Genomic DNA, 27,007 nt, shown 5'->3' with positions numbered 1-27,007 from the left:
CCTTTCCACCACCACCCTTCCCTCCCTCCTCTACCATCTGTTCCTTTCTACTACCCTTCAGCTCCTCTCGCATGGCCTATCTACCTTCCTTCCTCTTATTTTCATGGCACGTTACAATGTAATTTGTGCAAGCCACTGGAGCCTGCAAGCTCGGTCCCTGTCCCATCCCCACAAACCATCTCGCTTCTGTGCTCCTATTTTCTCCATTTCTAATATCTCCCCTATGTATCTGTCATTGCCCCCCCCCTGTGTCCATATACCATCCCCATGGCATGTCCCCTTTATGTTTCTGTCCCTATGCCCCATGCACATAATTTCCCCTCTTTCTGTTACCTTCCTGTGTCCAGATTTCCCCTATCTTCCTCTTCCATACCAGTGTGTCTCTTCTTTTCAACCCCATCTAGCTTTTTTCCCTCTTTCTTCCCCCCCCCCCTGCTTCTAGCATCTGGCTCACCTGCCAGTCCTTCCCTTTCTTTCCTGCTGTGGGTTTTTCTTTCCGACTTCATCCCCTTGGCCCAGAATCATTTTCCCTTTCACTCCCTCCTTACAATTTGAGCCCGGAACACTAGCGATCGCACGGTCCCCGCAGCCACTACCTGCCTGCCCAATCGATCCTAGTGTTTAGCCAGCTCTCTCCCTTCTCCTCACCTTAGTTTATAGGTTTTCTTTTTCGGCGACCTGCACGCTTTCCCAAAGAGCCGCACACGCGGGGCTGCTCAGTGTTTAATCTTCTGCTCTGCTGCAACTTCCTGTTTCCGGTTGCGTCAGAGCAGAAGATCGAAGCTGAGCAGCATCGAGTGCGCGGCTCTCTGATAGCGTGCGGGTCGCCGAAAAAGAAAATCTACAAACTAAGGTGAGGAGAAGGGAGAGAGCTGGCTAAACACTAGAATCGATTGGGCAGGCGGGTGTGAGCTGCGGGGACCGCGCGATCCTTCATGCCTCACTGCGGGGACAAGACCCATTCACCGTCCCGCGGGCGGTGAATGGCCTTGTCCCCGTCGCCGCAGCGACTGCTAGTTTTCTTCCCCGTTTTCGGCGGGTGACCCGCGGCTAAAATGCGGTGGCCGCGGGTAAACCGCCACCGTGTCATTCTCTAGGATGGAACTCCTCTTCATCTTGGAAAAGAGACGGCTGAGGGGAGATATGATTAAAATCTACAAAATCCTGAGTGGAGTAGAGTTGGTACATATGGATCGATGTTTCACTCCGTCAAAACTTACAAAGACTAGGGGGCACTTGATGAAGTTATAGGGAAATACTTTTAAAACCAATTGGAGGAAATTTTTTTCACTCAGAGAATAGTTAAGCTCTGGAACTCGTTGCCAGAGGATGTGGTAAGAGTGGAAAGCGTGGCTAGTTTTAAGAAAGGTTTTCATAAGTTCCTGGAGGAAAAGTCCATAGTCTGTTATTGAGAAAGACACGGGGGAAGCCACTGTTTGCCCTGGATTGGTAGCATGGGATATTGCTACACCTTGGGTTTTGACCAGGTACTAGTGACCTGGTTTGGCCACTGAGAACAGGCTACTGGGCTTGATGGACCATTGGTCTGACCCAGTAAGGCTATTCTTATGTTCTTATGTACTAAAACCTAGTTTTCAAAGACTTCAGGAATTTCAGTTACGATAACAATCGCAAATTAAAAGATTCAACAAATCAAGGTGGATTTGAATTAAACAAAAAATCATAATTTAAATCATGCCCGTGATATTACGAATGGATTAATGGGATTCATTTAACAAAAAATGTCAATGTTTTAACATATTTAACAGTGATCTGGATATGGGAAATACTATGAGATAATTACATTTCCTGATGACACAAAGTTGTTAAATCACAAGTGAGCAAGTGCAAAATGATAAGGATGTTTCAAATTGTCTTGCGGGTTGTGTCATGGAATATATGGCAAAGTAAAGGGGGCATGTGATGAATCTACTAAGTAGTAGATTTAAAACAAACCGGAGAAAATATTTCTTCACACAATATGTAATTAAACTCTGGAATTTGTTTCCAGAGAATGTTGTGAAATCAGTTAGCTTAGCGGGATTTAAAGTCCTAAAAGGGAAATCCATAGGCCACTATTGACTTCACTGCTTATTCATAGGTTAAGCAGCATAGAGTCTGTTTTGGTACTTGGGACCTGGGTTGGCCACTGTTGGAAACTGGATCCTGGGCTTGATGGATCTTCAGTCTGTCCCAGTAGGGCAACTCTCATGTTCTTATGAGAGTTTGCTGGGAAGATCGTAGTGGGCGTGAGGTTGTGTGTGGGATCAATAGTTTGTCGATGACCCGGGGAATTACAGGCCGGTAAGCTTGACTTCAGTTCCGGGCAAGATGGTAGAAGCAGTGATAAAAGACAGTATATGTGAGCACATAGAAAAAAATGGACAACTGAAAGCGAGCCAGCATGGCTTCTGCAAGGGAAGATCATGCCAAACGAACTTACTGCACTTCTTTGAAGGGATAAACAGCCAGATGGACAAAGGGGAACCCATAGACATCGTTTATCTCGACTTTCAAAAAGCCTTCGACAAGGCTGATTGGGTTCTGTCAGTGTACTTATGGTTAACTGTGTTTTTTTAAGGAAGGTTAAGATTAGTTGTGTTCTCTTCTTGATGGTTGGGATCTGTCGACGTGGGTGAGATTATTTTCAGGAAGGGGATTAGGATCCTGAGTGTTGTTGTGTTGAGTTCTCTTTAGTTTGGTAAAATTGACTTGTGACCTGTTTGATTATGGCTTACCTGTATAACTGGAGAACCATAACCCTGTGCTTCCCAGATAAAAGCCACATAGTTCTGTAGCTGGAAATGAGGTAGATTGTCATTCATGTCTTGAAGGTTTAAGTTGAGAGCCATAAAGCCATAGGAAGAAGATGATTCTGCCTGAATGACCAAACGTAGCTTAGGAATCAGTTCAAAGTCCAAGCTTGTGGAATTCTGGACCAAAATCTCTCCTGCAATAGAAAAGGTGAAATCTCATAAGCAATGCTTCCCAGTAACAGTTCTAATACAAGAATATTGTTCACCTTCTCATTAATTAAGCTCAGATTTATATTATTAGGAATTAAAACGTTAGAACCATGCTTTGAGTTGACTTTAAAGCACAGAGGTTCGTCCATTCAGAGTTGGTGCTTCCCACTCTTTCTTTTTATATTTTCATACTTGACAGAATGTAAAAAATGTAGCAAGATAAAGGTTTCCAGAACCTCAATGAAGTGAATTCTGCTCATTTATTTAATTGGGTATCTAAGCATATAACAGTCCCCATCTCTACTTCATTTACACTGCCACCTCGTTCTCTGCATCACTAAGCACATTGAACTGATCCTCCCTTGGAAGTATTCACCACTCTTGTTACCTGAGTCTGAAGAATTCAGGCAAAAACACTTAGGTGTCAATATTCAAAGGCATTTAACCAGCCAGGAACAGCTTCTGGATAGTTAAATCACCTGTTCAGGGCTAACTGCTAATTTTCAGCCCTACTTAATGCAAATTGAAAACCTGCTATTTTGGGATGTTCCAGGAGTGAAGTTGACACTTGGCCAGTTAAAGGGGATAGATTCCGTACAAACGTAAGGAAGTTCTTCTTCACCCAGAGAGTGGTGGAAAACTGGAACGCTCTTCCAGAGGCTGTTATAGGGGAAAACACCCTCCAGGGATTCAAGACAAAGTTGGACAAGTTCCTGCTAAACTGAAACGTACGCAGGTGAGGCTGGACTCATTTAGAGCGCTGGTCTTTGACCTGGGGGCCAGCGCCTGAGCGGACTGCTGGGCACGATGGACCACTGGTCTGACCCATGTTCTTAAATGTTGATATTCAACATAAAAGGGACCACCTTAATAGCTAGTCCTATCTTTGAATGGTAACCCACAGCTGGTTAAGTGCTGACTCCAGAAACCTGGCAATTCAATGTCAGTGTCCAGACACGGCCCAACATTGAATTTCCAGGGTAAATGTTCAGCATCGGTGGTCAGCAAAATGCTGATCACTGTTGCCTGAATATTCTGTTATTAACTGCTTCTTGTCGTCCCCTTACTTCTTACTCTCCACAGAAGGATGCTGCAGGACTTGCTCCTCACTCAGTTAACGGTAAATGTTTTCATCAAACGGGGAGGGGGAGAGGCAGTTTTGCAACCCATTCCCTTGGTAAACAGACCATCTGTGAACTGCTCTCCCTCAATCAAATATGAACTGTATATGGAGATCCTGAGCATAGCGAGGCATTTCCACGGAGATTGTACTTTCAATCTACAGTTTTCATATGTGGTCTGTGGGTACAAAAGAACTGCAGCATTTGCACCTTGGTGGGCAGTTTGAAAAACATCCTAATAGTATAACTGTTCACAAACAGTCAATAATTTTGTTTCAAATCATTCACTTCCCCACATTGCACCACTGCCAGGATCTCATTTGTCCAGCTGGGGGCAACAAAGTGTATCCAAAGCTAAGTTACTGCATATATTTATAAATAAAAAGGCCTCTGCCCTTTAGTTTGTATGTATCATGTAGACAAATGAGTGTGGCAGGGGAGAGTGTGGTGCAGTGGTTAAAGCTCCGACCTCAGCACCCTAAGGTTGTGGGTTCAAAGCCACGCTGCTCCTTGTGACCCTGGGCAAGTCACTCAATCCCCCCATCGCCCCATGTACGTTAGATTGCATTTGCTAACCCAGATGTTCACGGCCACTCTGCTTTGTGGGAAGGCCGTGCATTTGCTAACCCAGATGTTCACGGCCACTCTGCTTTGTGGGAAGGCCGTACATTTGCTAGCCCAGATGTTCACGGCCACTCTGCTTTGTGGGAAGGCTGTGCATTTGCTAGCCCAGATGTTCACAGCCACCCTTTGTGGGAAGGCCGTGCATTTGCTAGCCCAGATGTTCACAGCCACCCTGCTTTGTGGGAAGGCCCTGCATTTGCTAGCCCAGATGTTCACAGCCACTCTGCTTTGTGGGAAGGCCGTGCATTTGCTAGCCCAGATGTTCACGGCCACTCTGCTTTGTGGGAAGGCTGTGCATTTGCTAGCCCAGATGTTCACAGCCACCCTTTGTGGGAAGGCCGTGCATTTGCTAGCCCAGATGTTCACAGCCACTCTGCTTTGTGGGAAGGCTGTGCATTTGCTAGCCCAGATGTTCACAGCCACCCTTTGTGGGAAGGCCGTGAATTTGCTAGCCCAGATGTTCACAGCCACTCTGCTTTGTGGGAAGGCTGTGCATTTGCTAGCCCAGATGTTCACAGCCACCCTTTGTGGGAAGGCCGTGAATTTGCTAGCCCAGATGTTCACGGCCACTCTGCTTTGTGGGAAGGCTGTGCATTTGCTAGCCCAGATGTTCACAGCCACCCTTTGTGGGAAGGCCGTACATTTGCTAGCCCAGATGTTCACAGCCAACCTTTGTGGGAAGGCTGTGCATTTGCTAGCCCAGATGTTCACAGCCACTCTGCTTTGTGGGAAGGCCGTGCATTTGCTAGCCCAGATGTTCACAGCCACCCTTTGTGGGAAGGCTGTGCATTTGCTAGCCCAGATGTTCACAGCCAACCTTTGTGGGAAGGCCGTGCATTTGCTAGCCCAGATGTTCACAGCCACTCTGCTTTGTGGGAAGGCTGTGCATTTGCTAGCCCAGATGTTCACAGCCACCCTTTGTGGGAAGGCCGTGAATTTGCTAGCCCAGATGTTCACAGCCACTCTGCTTTGTGGGAAGGCTGTGCATTTGCTAGCCCAGATGTTCACAGCCACCCTTTGTGGGAAGGCCGTGAATTTGCTAGCCCAGATGTTCACGGCCACTCTGCTTTGTGGGAAGGCTGTGCATTTGCTAGCCCAGATGTTCACAGCCACCCTTTGTGGGAAGGCCGTACATTTGCTAGCCCAGATGTTCACAGCCAACCTTTGTGGGAAGGCTGTGCATTTGCTAGCCCAGATGTTCACAGCCACTCTGCTTTGTGGGAAGGCCGTGCATTTGCTAGCCCAGATGTTCACGGCCACTCTGCTTTGTGGGAAGGCCGTGCATTTGCTAGCCCAGATGTTCACAGCCACCCTTTGTGGGAAGGCTGTGCATTTGCTAGCCCAGATGTTCACAGCCAACCTTTGTGGGAAGGCCGTGCATTTGCTAGCCCAGATGTTCACAGCCACTCTGCTTTGTGGGAAGGCTGTGCATTTGCTAGCCCAGATGTTCACAGCCACCCTTTGTGGGAAGGCCGTGAATTTGCTAGCCCAGATGTTCACAGCCACCCTGCTTTGTGGGAAGGCCCTGCATTTGCTAGTCCATATGTTCACGGCCACCCTGCTTTGTGGGAAGGCCCTGCATTTGCTAGTCCATATGTTCACGGCCACCCTGCTTTGTTGGAAGGCCGTGAATTTGCTAGCCCTAGTTAGAGGAGTTGAGCTCTTCATCTCAGTCCTTGGAAATAATAGCCATGTGAAGGGTAGTTCTATAAGTTAGGTGCTCACAATGCTAGCATGGCGCTTATGAGCTGTTCTGAAAATTCTTGCTTATTTACAAGGGGTGGTACACAGGAGCAAAGTATAGGCAGCTCATAGACACGGTCATATCTATTTGGAACTTACAGAATACTGTAAGCTACGCAAACTCCCTAGTGCACTTAGCTGTGTGCACTTACACCACCTGTATGGCTAATTTAAGTGAGAGCACCTAAATTTTAGGTTTGTTGACTGCTGGTTATAAAAGTATTCTTAAACAGAAGCTAAGTACCTACATTTCTTTATAGATAAGCCCTTCTTGTACAATCTCACTTTATTCTGGGACCAGTGGGTTATTTCCCTCCTCTTGCCAGGGATCTGTAGGAAGCCTCAAAACTTTAGAGACTTTGACCTCCTTCGTCTCATACTTATCACTGACCATGCTCCTGTCCACAGCAGTCTTCTTTCCTACAAGCCAGGCTGTAGGAGCTTATCTTATCTGCTCATGTTTCATTTCATGACATTTCAGTACCTTTCAGTAATTTTCAGTCACGGTTTGTGCTCTCATGCTGCGAAGGTTCCCTGTGGGGACATCCTTGACTGCGGGAGATCACAGACTGTTGGAGAACATCTGCTTATGAGGGGTTTCCTACTCAGCAGTAAACCCCCTGGACAGCCTGCATATCAGATCAGAGCTTCGGCTGCGCAGGCTGAGTGGCTCTATAAAGGCGTGACCAGGATTGGAGCCAGACTGCGTTCCTCCGTCAGGTGTTTGCGTAATGTGGGCATTGGTGGCAGAGGTCTCTGGCAATGGTGGTCAGGCTGGTGGGGCAGTCAGAAAACTTGAAATCCACTTTTCCAAGTTCCCTGAGGCACAGAATCTCCTGGTGAGCTGTTACAGCTCTGCCTGCAGTTTCATTCAGCACATCACATTGAGTAAGAGGCTGACAGCCTAACTCAGCGATTTTGGGGGGGTCTTGAAAAGGGTTTTGGAGTAGTTTCCCTGTATGCCCTACCCATCCCCACCTCTAAAATCCCCAAATATCTGTTTTCTGAGGGTTTCTGTAGTTTTCCCGGGCTCTTTTTTCTCAAAATCGGCACTCTCAGTGGCTTTCTTGGTTTTTTCCCGATTTAAATTAAAGTCTATTTTTCATATTTCTGAGCTCGTTTTTGCAAGAAAATTTCATAGATGGCCTCCCCAGGGCAGGTTGGAATGGATTCATGCCTCATTTGCAGTGGATGGCTGTCAGATGCACAGCCGTATTCCACGTGCGCTGCAGCCTGCGAGGGGTTTGCCCGGATGCAGGGACTTTGACCAGATGCAGGGACTTTGACCTCCGGGAGGTTCTTCAAGTGCCTTCTGTCCCAACTCCTGCAAAAGTAGCATCACTGGGGAGTATGCTGGTGACGTTTCAGCAAAAAGCAAACAGGGAGGGAACTGGCAAAAAATCTCAAAAATGTTCAAAGCATTCCAAAGCTGAGGTGCAGAAGTCGGCTTCGGCCGCAGAGGATGGTTTTCCCCTGGAATTTGTGAATATGCTTTATCAGGCATACTTAGTTAAAAAGTCTCTGCCTGTCTCCCTTCCACATAGAAACATAGAAGATGATGGCAGAAAAGGGCTACAGCCCATCAAGTCTGCCCACTCTGCTTACCCACCCCCTGTCTATGCCCTAATGACCCAATTTTCTTATCTTGACCCTCGTGGGTATCCCATTTATTCTTAAAGTCTGGCACGCTGTCTGCCTCGATCACCTGCACTGGAAGCTTATTCCAATGATCAACCACTCTCTCTGTGAAGAAATACTTTCTGGTGTCGCCATGAAATTTTCCGCCTCTGAGTTTGAGCGGGTGCCCTCTTGTGGCCGAGGGTCCCTTGAGAAAGAAAATATCATCTTCCACTTCGACACGTGCCGTGAGGTACTTAAATGTTTCGAACATGTCTCCCCTCTCCCTACGTTCCTCGAGAGTGTAGAGCTGCAATTTGTTCAGTTTCTCTTCATACGAGAGACCCTTGAGCCCCGAGATCATCCTGGTGGCCGTCCGCTGAACCGATTCAATTCTGCGCACATCTTTACTGTAATGTGGCCTCCAGAATTGCACACAGTACTCCAGATGAGGTCTCACCATGGCCCTGTACAACGGCATTATGACTTCAGGCTTTCGGCAGACGAAACTTCTATTGATACAACCCAATATCTGCCTTGCCTTAGATGAAGCCTTCTCCACTTGATTGACAGTTTTCATGTCTGAGCTGATGATTACTCCTAAATCTCGTTCTGCTGAAGTCCTAGTTAAAGTTTCTCCGTTCAAGAAGTACGTCCTGCATGGATTTCCGCTTCCGAGGTGCATGACCTTACATTTCTTAGCATTGAAGCCTAGCTGCCAGGTTGAGGACCAACTTTCCAATGTAAGCAGGTCCTACGCCATATAATTCTGTAAACTGCATTCACTTACTATATTACATAGTTTGGCGTCATCGGTGAATAGTGTTATTTTACCTTGAAGCCCTTGAGTCAGATCCCCTATGAATATGTTGAAAAGGAGTGGACCCAGGATCGAGCCCTGCGGCACTCCACTGGTCACCTCCAATGTTTTAGAGAGGGTACCATTAACCACCACCCTCTGAAGTCTGCCACTCAGCCAATCATTGACCCATGTAGTTAGTGTATCTCCTAACCCCATCGATTCCATCTTGCTTAGCAGCCTGCGGTGTGGGACACTGTCAAAAGCTTTACTGAAGTCCAGGTACACGATGTCCAAAGACTCTCCCAAGTCCAACTTTCTTGTTACCCAGTCAAAGAAGCTGATGAGATTGGATTGGCAGGACCTACCCTTGGTGAATCCATGCTGACTGGGATCCCGAAGATTCCCTTCATTCAAGATCGTGTCCAATTTGCTTTTAATTAGTGTTTCCATGAGTTTGCACACTATTGATGTGAGACTCACCGGTCTATAATTCGCAGCCTCTGCCCTGCAACCCTTTTTATGCAGAGGAACATTAGCTAATTTCCAGTCCAGGGGAACTTTCCCCTTACTTAGGGAGAGATTGAATAGCTCAGCCAACGGTTTCACCAGGACATCGCTCAATTCTCTGAGCACTCTTGGGTGCAAATTGTCTGGTCCCCTGGCTTTGTTCACCTTGAGTCTTGCCAGTTCACTGTAAACTTCATCTGGTGTGAACTCAAAATTCTGAAACGGGTCTTCTGTGCTTTGTGTTGCCTTCAACTGCGGACCGTGTCCCGGTGCCTCACAGGTGAAGACTAAGCAGAAGTATTCATTCAGTAGTTCGGCTTTATCAGAATCTGCTTCCACGTAACTTCCGTCCGGTCTTCTAAGGCGTACTATCCCGCCTGTGTTCCTTTTTCTGTCACTAATATACCTGAAGAAGGATTTGTCCCCCTTTTTAATGTTTTTTGCCAGAATTTCTTCCACTCGAAGTTTTGCCTCCCTAACTGCCATTTTGACCGCTGTAGACCTGGTCCTATATTCTACCTTTGCCTCTCTTTTCTCCATGCACTTGTAGGAGAGAAACGCTTTTTTCTTTTCCTTAATGAGGTGCGAGATCTCCGCGGTGAACCATTGGGGTTTATTGTTTCTTTGTCGTTTATTTACTGATTTTATGAAGCGGCTAGTTGCTTCATGTATGGTTGATTTCAGTGTTAACCACTTAGCTTCTACATCATCGGTCTCCGCTTGGTCCTGCAGCGTCCGATGGACGAAATCTCCCATGCATGCAAAGTCTGTGCCCCGGAAATTGAGTACCTTTGTTTTCGTGTTTGATCTAGGGAAGCCTTTCCTAAGGTTGAACCATACTATGTTGTGGTCGCTGGAGGCTAGCGTATCTCCTACTGAGACCTCTGAGACGCTTTCCCCGTTGGTGAGTACCAGGTCGAGGATCGCCTGGGCCCTAGTGGGCTCCATTACCATTTGTTTGAGACGTGCTCCCTTTATGGAGGTTAAGAGCCTCCTGCTACCGCTGATTGTCGCTGAAAATGAGTTCCAGTCTGCATCAGGCATATTGAAGTCCCCTAGCAGTACAGCTTCTCCTTGTAGAGTGATATTCCCTATGTCTTCAATTAATTCTGCGTCCATGTCTTCCAGTTGTCTTGGGGGTCTGTATACCACACCTAGATACAGGCATTTTTCTCTGCCTCTTGCCAGGTTTACCCAGAGGGACTCCCCGGTGTACTTGACATCTGTGATCCTGGTGATTTTGATGTCCCCTTTAATGTATAGAGCTACCCCCCCTCCTAACCTGCCCTCTCTGTCCTGACGAAGTAGATTGTAGCCCGGTATAGCCATATCCCACCCATATGAGTCCGTGAACTGTACTGGTCACAAAGACACCTGCTCCAGGGTTAAGGTTAGGGTTAGGGCTACTTTCTTCTTGCCTTCCTGCGGTGGTACCAGAGAGTAAGTTGTCTTTGTCCGCAGTTACGCCAGACACTCTTTCCATTCCTCTGCTTTTGTCGGGCAGCACTGCAGCGGCCATGGATATGGCGAATCTGGTGGATCTTCAGGATCCAGACCTGTATGGAGCCCATGATTTGGGGGAGAACTCAACAGTGCACAGATTCTTCAAGCCTGCACATCTTATGGATTTAATCTCTAAATCTCTGTAGGAATTGAAGCTGCAGTCCGAACAGCCGGCCACTGCTCAATGTTCCCTCGAGTGACCAAAGACCAAAATTTGCCTCTTTTCCTGATCATTCAGATATTATTCAAATTCTTGCAGATATCTGGAACACTCCAGAGGGTCCCTTGAAATGTGCTTGAGCCATGTCGTGGCTTTATCCCATGGTGGATGATTTTAACAAATGCTTTGTTTCCCCGAAGGTGGATTCTTCAGTGACACAGGTCACCAAGAGCACATCTCTTCCCACCGATGGAGGGGTGTTCCTGAAGGATGTCCAGGACTAACGCATGGATTTCATCCTTAAGTGTCTGTTTGATTCGGCCGCGGCTGGTGTTAAAGTGGCAATGGCCTCCTCCTTCGTGGCTTTGTGGAATTGCCAACATTCTTAATGACCACTTCAACTTCCAGATCATAGACTCCAAGTCAACTGAAGACTTAGAAATCCTCACCTGCAACCTCACGAAACACAACCTGACCACCAACCTCAACACCACTCTATTCTACATCCCACCCAACAAATAGAGTAACGCCAATGAAGACTTCTCAGAATTCCTTCTACTAAACACTTTCAAAGACAAACACAACTTGCTACTTGGTGACATCAACCTCCACCTACAGCAACAGGACACTCCAACTGTCAAAGAATTATTCTCCTTCTTAACATCCCTAGGATTCTCCGTTCTCCCCAAGGCCACCACCCACCAGATGCGCCACTACCTAGACCTAATCTCCCTCTCATCTAAAGACCCCCCACTCCTCGCACTTCAGCCTAACAGAGCTAACCTGGACTGACACCATCTGAGGGCCAACTTTCAAATTCTATGATGCAATCATCAACCACAATGGTCAACTAACTCCAAACTAAAGCTAAACCCGGAAAAGACCAAGATATTCATGGCCTCCCCAACAAACAAACCTACAGAATTGGCTATAAACCTAAATAGAACGAACTTCCCAATTAACCCTACCATCAAAATCCTAGGTGTCACTCTAGATCAGCAACTGACATTTGAAGCCCATACCAACATTCTAATCAAAAAATGCTTCCACTTATTATGGAAACTATGCACACTAAAACCATACTTCGACTTCACATGCAGGGACCTGGAACAACACCTTGAGCAACCTAATCCTGAACACACCCACATACCATTCGTTCAGAAAATCACTAAAAACCCACTTATTCAGCAAATTTATCTAATCCTTCAATCCCACTCTTCTCTTACCTCTTCTTACTTGCCCCCCTGCTCCTACCATACCACCCCGGTCACTCAACTGTTTCCCACTTCTTCCCAATTCTTTCTCATCTGATGTAGCGCTGCCTTCGACACAGTTGACCACCACCTACTCACATCTAAGCTCCAAGACCTCGGAATCAAAGACACAGCCCTCCAATGGATCACCTCCTTCCTTCACCAAAGGACCCAAACTGTCCTACTAGGGACACATAAATCTAACCCTAAGCCCATCAAATATGGCGTTCCTCAAGGCGCCCTTCTATCCCCCCTCCTATTCAATCTCTACATCAAACCCGTCATCGATATAGCGCAAAAATATAAAATCAAAATCCACTCTTATGCAGATGACATCCAGCTGCTCCTCCCCTTAGGCGAAAACCGGCCATCCCAAATTGCTAACCTCGAACTCTGCCTCACTGACATGAAAACTTGGATGTCAAACAACAAGCTTCAACTTAATGCCTCCAAAACCGAACTCCTATGGATCAGAAACAAAAACACCAAATACCTACGACCTACACTAACATGGGATTCCACTCTACTAACGGCAGCAGATCAAGTTCGCAGCCTGGGAGTAACCCTAGACGGACACCTATCTTTATCCAACCACATATCCCAAGTAGTCTCCACCTCCTTCTACTACCTTCGCCAACTGAAAAGGATCAAACCCTACATCTCCACACCAGACCTCGCCCAACTCCTATACGCATATGTCCTCTCCAGAATGGATTATTGTAACTCCCTATTTAATGGACTAACCAAAAATAATATCAAACGCCTCCAACGGGTCCAAAATGCAGCCATCCGCCTCCTACACAACCTCAACTACCACGATTCCATCTCCCCGGCACTCCATGCTGAACACTGGCTCCCAATTAGCCAACGCTGTACTTTCAAAGCCCTGACAATTGCCCACAAGAGAATCTACTCCACCACCCCCTCCTACATAAAATCCAAACTTCCCATCTATAACCCCACTCGCACCCTCCGCCGCTCAAAGTCAGAGATACGCCTATGCACCCCCCCTGGAAGATCCCTGCTCACAAAAACTGCCCACAAACGATCCTACAGCCACTTCATTCCACACCTCTGGAACCAACTCCCCCCCCAACTTAGACAACAGAACTCATTATTAACATTCCGTAAATCGGTAAAGACCCTCCTCTTCAATTAAAGATCTCCTCTGTCTTCTCCCCCCCTTAGGCCCCACCCTCCACTCTCCTACCACCTTCCCGAAATTCCAGTATGACCCTCTCTTACTCTATCCACTAACAAATTGTACCTATACGCTTATAACTTTCCTTAAACTAAACTACTGTATTTCCCCCTTCTCTCTCTCTGCTTACTCTCCCTGTATTTAATTCTCTCCAAAAACTAAATCCAATCACTAAACCTGTTGTACCACTTATATGTCTAGTTGCTCCCCACTGTGTATGTTCATTTGTAAACCGTTCTGAGCTATTGGGAGGACGGGATAAAAATCTAAATAAATAAATAAATAAAATAAATAAATAAATGTAACCTCACTGTCCTTACAGCATCTCTTGTTGGAGGCCACACTATCGAAAAGATGTGCTGAGAGTAGAGTCGGTGCAACGGATGGCCACCAGGATGGTCTCAGGGCTCAAGGATCTATCGAACGAGGAAAGGCTGAAAAATTTGCGGTTGTACTCACTCGAGGAACGTAGGGAGAGAGGAGACATGATCGAGACGTTTAAGTATATTACCCGCCGTATCGAGATGGAAGAAGAGATTCTCTTTCTCAAAGGACCCTCAGCCACAAGAGGGCATCCGCTCAAACTCAGGGGCAGGAAATTTCATGGCGACACCAGGAAATATTTCTTCACCGAGAGAGTGGTTGATCCTTGGAACGAGCTCCCGGTGCGGGTGATCAAGGCAAACAGCGTGCAAGAATTTAAGAGCAAATGGGATGCCCATGTGGGATCCCTTAGAGGGTTAAGCCAAGGGAACCTGTCACCAGGAGTGGGATCCCTAGGATAGCAGACTTGGGGGTGGGTCAGTAGAGTGGGCAGACCTGATAGGCTATGGCCCTTATCTGCCGTCATCTTCTATGTTTCTATGTTGTATACTGTCTTGAACTGAAAAGGTATGACAGGATATAAATAAAACTAAATAAAAAATAAAATAAATTCCAAGCTGCGCCATGATCCTGACACTGTGGTGCTGCGTGATTTGGATTTTCTCATCTCCGGAGTGGATTACATGGCTTATCCCTTGTATGACATCTTGAAAGTTTTTGCCAAGCTGGGTGCCTATTCTGTTTCGGCTTGCAGAAAGCTCTGGATCCGGGAATGGTCTGGTGATTCCTCTTCTAAGGCCACGTTGAGCCAGTTGCCCTTTAAGGGTCAGCTTCTGTTCAGCCAGGGTCTGGATAACCTTATGGCCAGTGTTCAGAACTGTAAACCCAAGGCTTTGCCTGGGAGCTGGTCCCGCCCTTCTAGGAATTCGGGGCATTCTAATTTTCATCCCTTCTTGTGTTCTCATCCATACTTGGGTCCTTCCTCAGGATAATGGTCTTCTTCGACTGCCAGAACACATTTTAGCGGGCCCCGCTGTCAGCAGTCCGCAAGTTGGTCGGTGGCTTCCACTAAGAAACAGTTCTTATGTCAGAGTGATGTCTCCTCCTCCGCGCATTGGGGTGTGGTTGTTGGACTTTCTGGCTGAATGGGAGGCCATCACCTCTGACCGCTGGATGCCCACAGAGTGCAAGTGGTCAATCAATCACCTGGAACTGCGGGTAATTCGGCTGGCCCTTCTCCACTTCGAGGGTTGTCTCCATCATCGAACCATCCATGTGTTCTCAGACAATGCCAAGGCGGTGGCTTAAATCAATCATCAAGGGGACATGAAGAGTCCCTTACTGAGTGTGGAGGCTCAGATATCTGTGGTGCTGTCTGCGGCACATGTGGCAGGAGTGGATAACATTCAAGCGGACTTTGTCAGATGTCAGACTCCGGACCCCGGAGAGTGGTTTCTCTCTCACAGAGAGTTCGATTGCGTAGTGGATCTTTGGGAGTTCCCGACGTTCGATCTCATGGCAACTGCAGCAAACAAGGTCGATCGATTCTTCAGTCATCATCGAGAGGCTGGCAGTGAATTCCTGGATTCTGTGGTTCAGCTCTGGCCTTGGGAGGGTCTTCTTTATGTCTTCCCTCTGTGGCCTATGATAGGGCATCTGTTGAGGCAGATAGCGGATCATGAGGGGCCGGTGATTCTGGTGGCTCCTGATTGGCTGAGGTGGTTATGGTATGCTGACATGGTTTGGATCCAGCAGGATCGGGGGCTCCGGTTACTTTGCTGTTCTTGCCTCCTCAAGCAGGGTCCAACTGTGATGTACCTGAACTAAGGAAACCCTCCCCCCAAAAATTAAGTGCTAAATCCAGTCTGATGGCATTCTTTTAAAGGCTGGTCAGAAAACAGTTTCACTAGTGCCAATGTGGATGAGCAGAATTGGATAATAGTCATCAGGCTTAATGAGTCTTGGTAATCTCTCTGTAACATCTTGGATTTTAGCACCAGGTAGACAGAATATCTCCTGGGATATCATGCCTGGTCTGCAGATGGACGCTTCTGTACCTCTTAGAAGGGAATCGCCAACCACTACTACTTTATGCCTCCTAGTTTTCCAGGCCTCTCTCCCATTTATTACTCCCCAAAGTCTCAAAAAGGTTCGAAACAGATCCAAAAGAAGCCTTATAGTCAACAGCTCTCTTCTCAAGCAAATATATGCAAATTATAGATGTAGTTCTCAGATTGCTGTTAAAACTATCTTTAATGCTGATACAAAAAGGGAGAGGATTCTGGAAGAGTTGTTGAAAGGCATCAAATGATGTTGGAAGGATAGAAGAGAAGGGTTAGAAAAGGCTATTTGGTGATGGAAAGAGGGAAGGAGGAAGGAGAAAGAGGGTAGAGAGGCCAACAGGGTGAAGAAAGAAGAAGAAGAATGGGCAGGGGCAATTACAGTGCTGCAGGTAGCACTGTCTTACGTAGCCCTCTTAGTGAAGTCAAAACGACGGCAGTGAATTTGAGAAAAAAAGGAGAATTTGAATGCACAGGTAGAATGCCTCGGTCAGGCTTGACAATAGCTCTGTCTTCTGAGACTGTGTGTGCAGTGAAATAGCTTAAATCCAATTCATGCAAGGATGATAATGCTCAGTAACTCTTCAGTACACACTTACCTGTGCTGGAATGTATCCGAAAAGCTCCATTCTCATTACCACTCACAATACTGTAAGTAATTCTCCCTGAGGAACCTCCTACATGGATGGCATACACTTTGAGTACAACAGTGCCTGTGGACGAGAAACAAAAAATGAGGAAAGGGTTGGGACTGCAGACAAATCTCATTAGAGCCCTCCAGAACCAAACAGCTCAATAGAGCCATGCAACCCCCGAGTCTCATTGCACTGATTGTCCAATGGGCAGTGGGACAGTGCTGTGAACAAGGCTGCCCTGTGAACTTCTAAAAGCTAAGTTACTCAGCATTTCATATTCCTCTTTTTTCACTGTTTTTCAGCATTATATCTGCTTAATTTCTCTTCTCCTCCCTGTTTCTTACTTTAAAAAAACCAAAAAAGCACAAAAAAATAAACCCTCCTCTTTCCTTTGTTAAATCGTATTTCCTCTTTCCCTTTCCCTTCATAGGAATAAGGGTAAGACTTATAGTCCCACCAACCCCAGGGACCACTTTTCATATATAGAGACCCAAATAATTAGGACTACTCAAATCAAGTCACTTCACAACCAATCAAGATGACCTTTATTCTATGCAATCACTGTGGTGCTTTAATTCCAAGACATACTATTTGGAGGCTTAAGGTTTGCCCCATCTGTCTTCAACTTGCTAGCATTAAGGAGGAGCTCTGCAAACTTAAACAGGAATTGAATACATTTAAAGCAGCTTCCATCACTCCACAAAATCATACCAACTTACCACCTCTACCTCAAAGAATAAAACAGCCCAGGAATAAATGGGTCACAGTAGGCTCAGGAAGACTGTGACATGTAACTCAGAAACATCCACCTTCACTAATATTACCTCTACAGAATTCCTTCGCTCCACTAATGCACTGCGATACTCAAGAAAACAGAAGGGAGGTGGGACTGGAACCAATGAAGGGATCTCAAGAGAACAAGCACACCCTAAGTACAAATAAAAAAGCCAAAAACAGGAAACTATTACTGTTGGGGGATTCCATCATCAGAGGCATTAACCTTGGAACACAGGGCGAGGAGACCAAAATAGTGAAATGTCTTCCAAGATCCTCAGCTACCAGGAGTTCCAGGCAAATACTGACTTTAATTAAGGAAGAAACTAAGGATTTTAACACTGATGTTGTTATCCATCTGGGAACAAATGACCTGGCCAACAACTCCACACTTGCAGCACAGAAAGCTTTTCGGGAGCTTGGTGAGGGCATGAAACCTTTTGTAAAGACTTTAGCTTTTTCTGAAATACTGCCTGCAAATGGAAAGGGAGAGCAAAGAGTGAAAAATACAGAGGACTTTAATAGATGGCTCAAAGCCTGGTGTCATCAAGAAGGCTTCAGGTACATAGGACGATGGGGAAATACATGGAAGGACAAGAAGCTATATTGCACTGATGGGCTACATATTACTACAGCAGGAAAAAGAAACCTTGCAGAGAAATTTAGACAATATTTTTCTAGGTATTTAAACCAGAAGGTGGGGGTGGTGTATGTACGAAGGACAATTATAGAGACCACCCCCGGCAAAAGAAAAGATGTGATAGTAGTAAAGACTGCAACATAAACAATATCAGCAACTCATTTCTTAGTATTGCAACGGAAAGTGAAACGAAACAAAAATCCATAAGAAAAATGAGATTATCGCTGAAAAATAGCTGGAAAGCGATGACCACAAATGCTCGCAGTCTAAGCAACAAAGTTCATGATCTGCAAGCCCTGATGTTAGAGGCAGATCTAGATATTGTTGCTATCACAGAGACATGGTTCAGTGAATCACATGGATGGGATGCAAACATACCGGGATATAATCTTTTTAGGAAGGACAGAGATGGTCAAAAAGGTGGAGGAGTAGCTCTCTATGTAAAGATCAATATCCAAGCGACTGAAATGCAAGGGACCTGGGGAGAGAAAGAAGCGATATAGATCGCTCTGAAAAGAGAAGATGGAACTTCTATCTACATGGGTATAGTCTACAGACCTCCGACTCAATCGCAGCAAATTGATAAGGATCTGATTGTGGATATCCAAAAGTTTGGAAGGAAAGAGGAGTTTCTGCTGTTTGGAGATTTCAACCTGCCGGATGCGGATTGGAATGTTCCGTCTGCGGAATCGGAAAGAAATAGAGAGATTGTGGATGCCTTTCAAGAGGCTCTGCTCAGACAAATGGTGACGGAACCCACAAGGGAAAAAGCAATATTGGATCTGGTCCTCACAAATGGAGAGAGTATCTCTAATGTTCGAGTGGGTGTTCACCTGGGAAGTAGCGAATAAATGGTTTGGTTTGATATAACGGCTAAAGTGGAGAGCGGCCGCACGATATTTAAAGTCCTAGATTTCAAACATACGGACTTTAATGCAATAGGAGAGTACCTGAAGAAAGAGCTGTTAGGATGGGAGGACATAAGAGAAGTGGAAAGACAGTGGTCTAAGCTGAAAGGAGCGATAAAAATGGCCACGGACCTTTATGTGAAGAAAATCAATAAAAACAAGAGAAAAAGGAAGCCGACCTAGTGGCTGAGAAAATAAAGGCGAAAGAGTTGGCGTTCGTGAAATATTAAAAAAAACCAAGAAGAGGAGAGCAGAAAGGACTACAGGGTGAATCTGAAAGAAGCCAAGAGAGAGATACGTCTGGCGAAAGCACAGGCGGAAGAACAAATGGCTAAAAATGTAAAAAAGGGAGACAAAATTTTTTTCAGATATATTAGTGAAAGGAGGATAATTAAAAATGGAATTGCTAAGCTAAAAGATGTTGGGAACCAATATGTGGAGAGTGATGAGGAGAAAGCAAATGTGCTAAACAAATACTTCTGTTCTGTGTTCACAGAAGAAAATCCTGGAGAAGGACCGAGATTGTCTGGCAAAGTAACACGAGAAAATGGAGTAGATTCTGCGCCGTTCACGGAGGAGGGTGTTTATGAGCAACTTGAAAAACTGAAGGTGGACAAAGCGATGGGACCAGACGGGATCCATCCCAGGATACTAAGGGAGCTCAGAGAGGTTCTGGCGAGTCCTATTAAAGACTTGTTCAACAAATCTCTGGAGACGGGAGTGATTCCTGGGGATTGGAGGAGAGCGGATGTGGTCCCTATTCATAAAAGTGGTCACAGGGATGAAGCAGGAAACTACAGGCCGGTGAGCCTCACTTCAGTTGTTGGAAAAATAATGGACGTGTTGCTGAAAGAAAGGATTGTGAACTTCCTTGAATCTAATGGGTTACAGGATTCGAGGCAACATGGCTTTACAAAAGGTAAATCGTGCCAAACGAACCTGATTGAATTTTTTGATTGGGTGACCAGAGAGCTGGATCGAAGACATATGCTAGATGTAATTTACTTGGATTTCAGCAAAGCCTTTGATACAATTCCTCATAGGAGGCTGTTGAACAATCTTGAAGGGCTGAAGTTAGGACCCAAAGTGGTGAACTGGGTCAGAAACTGGCTGTCGGACAGATGCCAGAGGGTGGTGGTTAATGGAAGTCGCTCGAAGGAAGGAAAGGTGGGTAGTGGAGTCCCTCAGGGATCGGTGCTGGGGCCAATCCTGTTCAATATGTTTGTGAGTGACATTGCTGAAGGGTTAGAAGGAAAAGTGTGCCTTTTTGCAGATGATACCAAGATTTGTAACAGAGTAGACACCGAAGAGGGAGTGGAAAATATGAAAAAGGATCTGCATAAGTTAGAGGAATGGTCTAATGCCTGGCAACTAAAATTCAGTGCAAAGAAATGCAGAGTAATGCATTTGGGGATTAATAATCGGCAGGAACTGTATATGCTGGGAGGTGAGAAGCTGATATGCATGGATGGGGAGAGGGACCTTGGGGTGATAGTGTCCAAAGACCCAAAGGCGAAAAAGCAGTGTGACAAGGCAGTGGCTGCTGCCAGAAGGATGCTGGGCTGTATAAAGAGAGGCGTAGCCAGTAGAAGAAAGAAGGTGTTGATGCCCCTGTACAGGTCATTGGTAAGGCCCCATTTGGAGTATTGTGTTCAGTTTTGGAGACCGTATCTGGCGAAGGACTTAAGAAGACTTGAGGCGGTCCAGAGAAGGTGACAAAAATGATAGGAGGCTTGCGACAGAAGACGTATGAGGAGAAGCTGGAAGCCCTGAATATGTATACCCTAGAGGAGAGGAGAGACAGGGGAGATATGATTCAGACGTTCAAATACTTGAAGGGTATTAACGTAGAACATAATCTTTTCCAGAGAAAGGAAAATGGTAAAACCAGAGGACATAATTTGAGGTTGAGGGGTGATAGATTCAGGGGCAATGTTAGGAAATTCTACTTTACGGAGAGGGTGGTGGATGCCTGGAATGCGCTCCCGAGAGAGGTGGTGGAGAGTAAAACTGTGATTGAGTTCAAAAAGTGTGGGATGAACACAGAGGATTTAGAATCAGAAAATATTGAACTAAGGCCAGTACTGGGCAGACTTGCACGGTCTGTGTCTGTGTATGGCCGTTTGGTGGAGGATGGGCTGGGGAGGGCTTCAATGGCTGGAAGGGTGTAGATGGGCTGGAGTAAGTCTTAACAGAGATTTCGGCAGTTGGAACCCAAGCACAGTACCGGGTAAAGCTTTGGATTCTTGCCCAGAAATAGCTAAGAAGAAATTAAAAAATTTAAATTGAATCAGGTTGGGCAGACTGGATGGACCATTGGGGTCTTTATCTGCCGTCATCTACTATGTCTACTATGTCATCCTGGCTCAGACTAATGTGCCACTGAGTCCAGCAACTTGGGTTAGTCTGGAAGGAACCAGAACTTCATTCTCTATTGCTCATGCCAAAACAAATGTGGTAGAGATACCTAGTTCTGTCTGTCTTACTGGTATTATACTAATATTATATGTGCTATTACGTTTTTATTATTGTAACACACAAAGCGGTCGAGAAACCTAGAAGGGAATTCTCTGCACTTTTCTGTATAGATAGCAGTAGGCTATTCTTTTATTTATTGGGATTTATTAATCACCTTTATGAAGAGATTCATCCTGGTTTTTATGTGCAATCGATGTGTAAATTTAGGGATCTAATTCTATCTGGCAAACAAAAGTCCGTATTGCATCAATATTTATTTATTCAATTTTCTATACCATTCTCCCCAGGGAACTCAGAACAGTTTTACATGAATTTATTCAGGTAGTCAAGCATTTTTCCCGACTGTCTGTCCCAATGGGCTCACAATCTATCTGATGTACCTGGGGTAATGAGGAGATGAAATGACTTGCCCAGTGTCACAAGGAGCAGCATGGGTTTGAACCCACAACCTCAGGGTGCTGAGGCTCTAGCTTTAACCACTGCGCCACACACTGTAAGATGCTTTGAGCTGTTGGAGAAGTGTAAAATCAAATCATGGACAATAAAGTAAAATCCAGAAAAGGGTTCAAACTTTTCTGAAATGTATTTCTCTTATTGATCCATTAGACCAGTCCAAACAAAAGGAGTTGTGCCCCTTCTCAATCAGCCGATGTAGACAGAGATACCGAGACTCCCTCCCCACCTTTCCCCTTCCTGGGTTACCTTGATTTCAATCTGTTTCTTCCTTCTGCTGCTTCTGATCTGCAGAAACACATGCGTGGCTGCTGTGCCAGTCCTCTGCCCCCTCTGATGTCAATTCCTGTTCTGGGGCAGAGGACTGGCACATCTGACAGTGTGCGCCTGAGTATAGCAACTGCACCTATGCGGCTGCACCGCTCACACAGCTCTTGCTATGGCCCCACCCCCAGAGCCTACTGCAAGAAAAAATGTGATTTGCAATTTGGCCTTCCATGGCGTTGGATTATAAATCTGTTGGGAGGAAATCCAGAAGTCACGGACTTATTGCCTCTAAGGCAGGGGTCTCAAAGTCCCTCCTTGAGGACCGCAATCCAGTTGGGTTTTTAGGATTTCCCCAATGAACATGCATGAGATCTATGTGCATGCACTGCTTTCAATGCATATTGATTGGGGAAATCCTGAAAACCCGACTGCATTGCGGCCCTCAAGGAGGGACTTTGAGATCCCTGCTCTAAGGGGTAACCCTGCTTTTCTGCTGGGGCGGGCGAATAAAGTTTTTTGGGCCTGGGCAGCTGCAGGAGTAACCACATTAGAACACATATTGGGGGAGGAGGGTACCGTGAAGCCATATGAAAGCCTCGGGACAGTAGTGGACGACACCTGGGGAGCACAATTTGCTCAAAATCAAGTAGTACAATATGTCATAATCCTCGATGGAGCACAGATGGGTAAACATGTGGAGGGGCCTAATCAAAAGAAACGTCTAAGTCCGTTTTAGGCCTAAGTCATAAGTTGCCTAAAATCGGACATGGGAAAAGGTCTATTTTCAAAAAATATGTCCACCATTTTTTTTTTTTTTAAATCGTCCAACTGTTCGTCCAGCCATCTGATCGCCCAGACCGCTTAGTCGTCCATCTTTATACCCCATTTTCATCCAAAAATTCATCCAAGTCACAAACGCCTATAAAAAGACCTTTTGGGCGCGGGAGGGTCCAGAAAAGTGATGGACTGGACACCCAGACATGTCACCAGAGTAGTTGGGTACCTTACAGGGCACTGCTGTGAACTTCACATAAACATCTTCACATCTCACATAAACATCTTCACATAAACATCTCAGTACAGCTCCCTTATAGCTCATGGTGAGCCCCCTAAAACACCCCCAGAATCTACTAGACCCACCTATCTACCACCCCAGAAGCCCTTATGGCTGCAGGAGCCACTTATATGGCAGTACAAAAGGGTTAGGTTTTTTTTTATTGGGAGTGCACAATTTTCACCATTAAGCAGTGATTAGAGTGGCTTATGGGCCTGGGTCCTCCTCTCCATAGTTCACTAACCCACCTCCAAGACCACTTAAGCTACCTCTGTGCAGCTCTACTAGGTTTTCCTATGCCAGGCTGCCAGGTGCTGATGTTTTGGCAGCAGATATGTAAAGTTTCTATTGCAATTTTTATGGGGGGGGAGGGTCAGTGATCACTGAGGCAGTGTGTGTGGGGGTCTGTACTTTGTGTCTGCAGTGCTTATATGGTCACTTTGGATACCTTCTGTGGACTCAGACCTGGTTTTAGATGGCCTAAGTCACAACGTCCATGTTCCGTCATGGCAGTGTTGTAAAACTTTCGGTTATACATGCAGTACGACTGAATCTAGGACGGCCCACGTCCCGCCCAAACCCCGCCCTCGACACTCCTCCCGACACGCCTCTTTTAGCTCTGGTCGTTCAGCAGCACCATGAAGGCCTAGGTCGTTTTTAAATACGTTTAAAACCCGGTTTGATTATCAGCACTTGGACGACTTGTCTCACTGATCGTCCAAGTGCTGATTTAGGCCAGTTTTTAGACGTTTTTCTGTTCGATTATGAGCCCCTTAAGGACCAAACTTCAGCAGTAGGACTTTATCGGTGTCTCAGCTTCATTTATTATTGCCCGATAAAGACTTTACCAAAATTCGCAGGGGCTGGGAAACTGATTTGCAGGTAGCCTTGGGACATTAGGATGTGGTGCTCACTCTTAGATCCGTACCGTCCTTGACACAGAGTGTCTGCTTATGAGAAACCTACTAAAGAGTGATGTTACGTGCATATTTCACACAAAACCAGCTATATTATAGTGGGGGCATCCAGACACCTACCTGCATTAAATGTGGGCAGATGGACTATACATTTGGGCATTCATTATGGACCTGCCCCGTCATACAGAGATTTTGGCACTGTGTAGTGACTCACATGTCTGGAATGATAGGCCATCCAATAAGGGGCAGGTCCCTACAAATGGTGTTAGATTTGCCAGAGGCATATGCCCCTATAACAGGGGGATGATTGTCCCTCTGCCAAAAGATGTGCTTACTGGTCCAAAAGTGCATTTTGCATAATTGGACAGTAGTGGATCCCCTAGCCTTCTGCCACTGGCGGAATCAATTGCATCAATTGGCTATTTGGGATGCTCATGGGTCTTGGAAGAGGAAGCTATTCTTCACGAAAATCTGGGATCCGTAGATACGTACGCTGCATCCAAAGGGGCATAGTTTGCTACTAAATGTAATGTTATGATACCATTTGTAATTTGCTCAATCATCAAGTTTCAAGTTTATTTAAAAATTTGGTTTGATCGCAATATCATAATCCAATGCGAATTACTAATAGTAATAAAATCAGGGTAAAAAAAGAAAAAACCCAACAAAAACAAAGACCACACAATTGTTAAAACTATGACACTACAAGACACAAGAGGAAGATAGGTTTAATTGCAATTCATAAACAAATAAAATGAACATAGGGGTTAAGACAATAGGATGGCAAATAGTTACCCACTTAATTTTAATTTAAAGGAATTCTAGTCCACTATAGGATGTCTGAGTTATATAGAGTTCAGGCAGCTCAGTAGAAGGCATCCTTATAGAGCCAACTTTTCAAGAGACCTTTGAACTTACTAAGTGATTTATTTTTCTTCCCTAATTTAAATTGGAAGCAAGTTTCAGGTTTGAGGTGCCGTAACAGAGAAGATCATGTCCCTCCTCGAGTAAATGAATCTTAGTGAGGGGACTGAGAGGAGAGATTTCTCCTCAGATCTTAAAGATCTTGTTGGAACATAAGGGATTAGAAGTCTTTCTAAGAATGCAGCTTTATTTATTAACGCTTTGTGTGTACGTAATGCTATTTTGTATGTAATTCTATAGTTTATGGGTAACCAATGTGTTTCTTTCAATAAGGGAGTCACATGATTTATTTTTTTCCTTTTGGTAATTATTTTTATTATGGTATTTTGTAGGATTTGTAATCTACTTATTTCTTTTAAAGTTATTCCCTTGTACAAGGCGTTACAGTAGTCTATTTTTGATATGTCTAACGAATGAATTAGAATATTCAATGATGATTCGTCAAGGAATGAGGATAACGATCTAATCATCTGTAGCCTATAAAAATAGCTTCTAATCAGTGAACTTATTTGCTCGTGATAATTCAATTTCTGGTCCAGAATAACTCCTAGTATCTTAACCTTTGAAACTTCCTTTATTATTGTTTTATTGATGTTTATGCATGATCCTAATTTATGCCCTTCCCTACATGGAAATAGCATAAGAGCTAGTTTGTTGTCATATAACCATTTGTAAATTTTCAATAATTTCTCATTGACTGATAAGATTTCTTCTGTTGAATTTGAATCTAGGGGGTACAAAAATTGAACATCATCAGCATATGCAAATGGTGTAAATCCGATTGACTGACTAAGAGTTAACAGGGGGGCCAAAAATACGTTAAACAATAAGAGTGATAAAATTGAGCAGGAAACGAGGACGGGCAACTGACAGAATTGACAGTCAGACTAGAAGAGTTATGCAGGCAGATTGATAGGCTTAAAAATGATAAATCCCCGGGACTGGATGGCATCCATCTAAGGGTAATTAAGGAAACTAGAAGGAGCTATAGCTGAACTGCTTCAACTAATAGCCAATCTGTCAATAAAATCGGGAAGGATTCCGGAAGACTGGAAAGTGGCGAATGTCACGCTGATCTTCAAGAAAGATTCAAAGGGAGATCCTGGAAACTACAGACCGGTGAGTCTGACCTCGGTACTGGGAAAAATGGTAGAGGCACTGATAAAGGACCGCATCATTGATCACGTTGATGGACACAATCTGATGAGGATCAGCCAGCACGGCTTCAGCAAGGGAAGATCTTCCTTGATGAACTTGCTGCACTTCTTCAAGGGAATAAACAGGCAGATAGACAAGGGTGAGCTGGTCAACATTGTATATCTGGATTTTCAGAAGGCGTTTGACAAGGTTTCACATGAACTACTACTTCGAAAAATTGCAAGCCATGGAATTGAGGGTGAAATGCTCATGTGGATTAAAAACTGGTTGACAGATAGGAAACAGAGAGTGGGGGTAAATGGACAATACTCGGACTGGAAAAGCGTCACGAGTGGAATGCCGCAGGGTTTGGTGCTTGGGCCTGTGCTCTTCAACATATTTATAAATGACCTGGAAATTAATACGACCAGCGAAGTGATTAAATTTGTGGACCATACAAAGTTATTCAGAGTAGTGAAGATGCAGAAGGATTGCGAAGACCTGCAACATGACATAAACACGCTTGAGAAATGGGCTGCGACATGGCAAATGAGGTTTAACGTGGACAAGTGTAAGGTGATGCATGTCGGTAATAAAAATCTTATACATGAATACAGGATGTCTGGTGCTGTACTTAGAGAGACCCCCCAGGAAAGAGACCTAGGAGTACTGGTCGATAAGTCAATGAAGCTGTCCGTGCAATGTACGGCGGCTGCAAAAAGGGCAAACAGAATGTTAAGAATGATTAAGAAAGGGATCACAAGCAGATCGGAGAAGGTTATAATGCAGCTGTACTGGGCCATGGTATGCTCCCACCTGGAATACTGCGTCTAGCAATGGTCGCTGTACATGAAGAAAGACACGTTACTACTCGAAAGTGTCCAGAGAACGACTAAAATGGTTAAGGAGCTGGAGGAGTTGCCGTACAGTGAGAGATTA

At 45.3% G+C, this 27,007-nt stretch overlaps 1 protein-coding gene across 2 annotated transcripts in view; it reads right to left on the bottom strand.

Annotated features, from left to right (window-relative positions):
* Nucleotides 1–27,007, bottom strand: part of DCHS1 (dachsous cadherin-related 1) — a 309,730-nt gene that overhangs the window by 18,922 nt on the left and 263,801 nt on the right. For both annotated transcript variants that reach the window (XM_033949396.1, XM_033949395.1), the window contains exons 15-16: nt 16,481–16,594; nt 2,739–2,950 (exon numbers count right to left, since the gene is read on the bottom strand). In XM_033949396.1, the coding sequence (XP_033805287.1) occupies nt 2,739–2,950; nt 16,481–16,594 (326 nt within the window). The remainder of the gene's footprint in view (nt 1–2,738; nt 2,951–16,480; nt 16,595–27,007) is intronic.

Source organism: Geotrypetes seraphini, chromosome 6 (assembly GCF_902459505.1).
Source record: "Geotrypetes seraphini chromosome 6, aGeoSer1.1, whole genome shotgun sequence".
NCBI lineage: Eukaryota > Metazoa > Chordata > Amphibia > Gymnophiona > Dermophiidae > Geotrypetes > Geotrypetes seraphini.
Note: the sequence above shows the minus strand (reverse complement) of the source record. Positions and strands in the feature narration are given on the sequence as shown.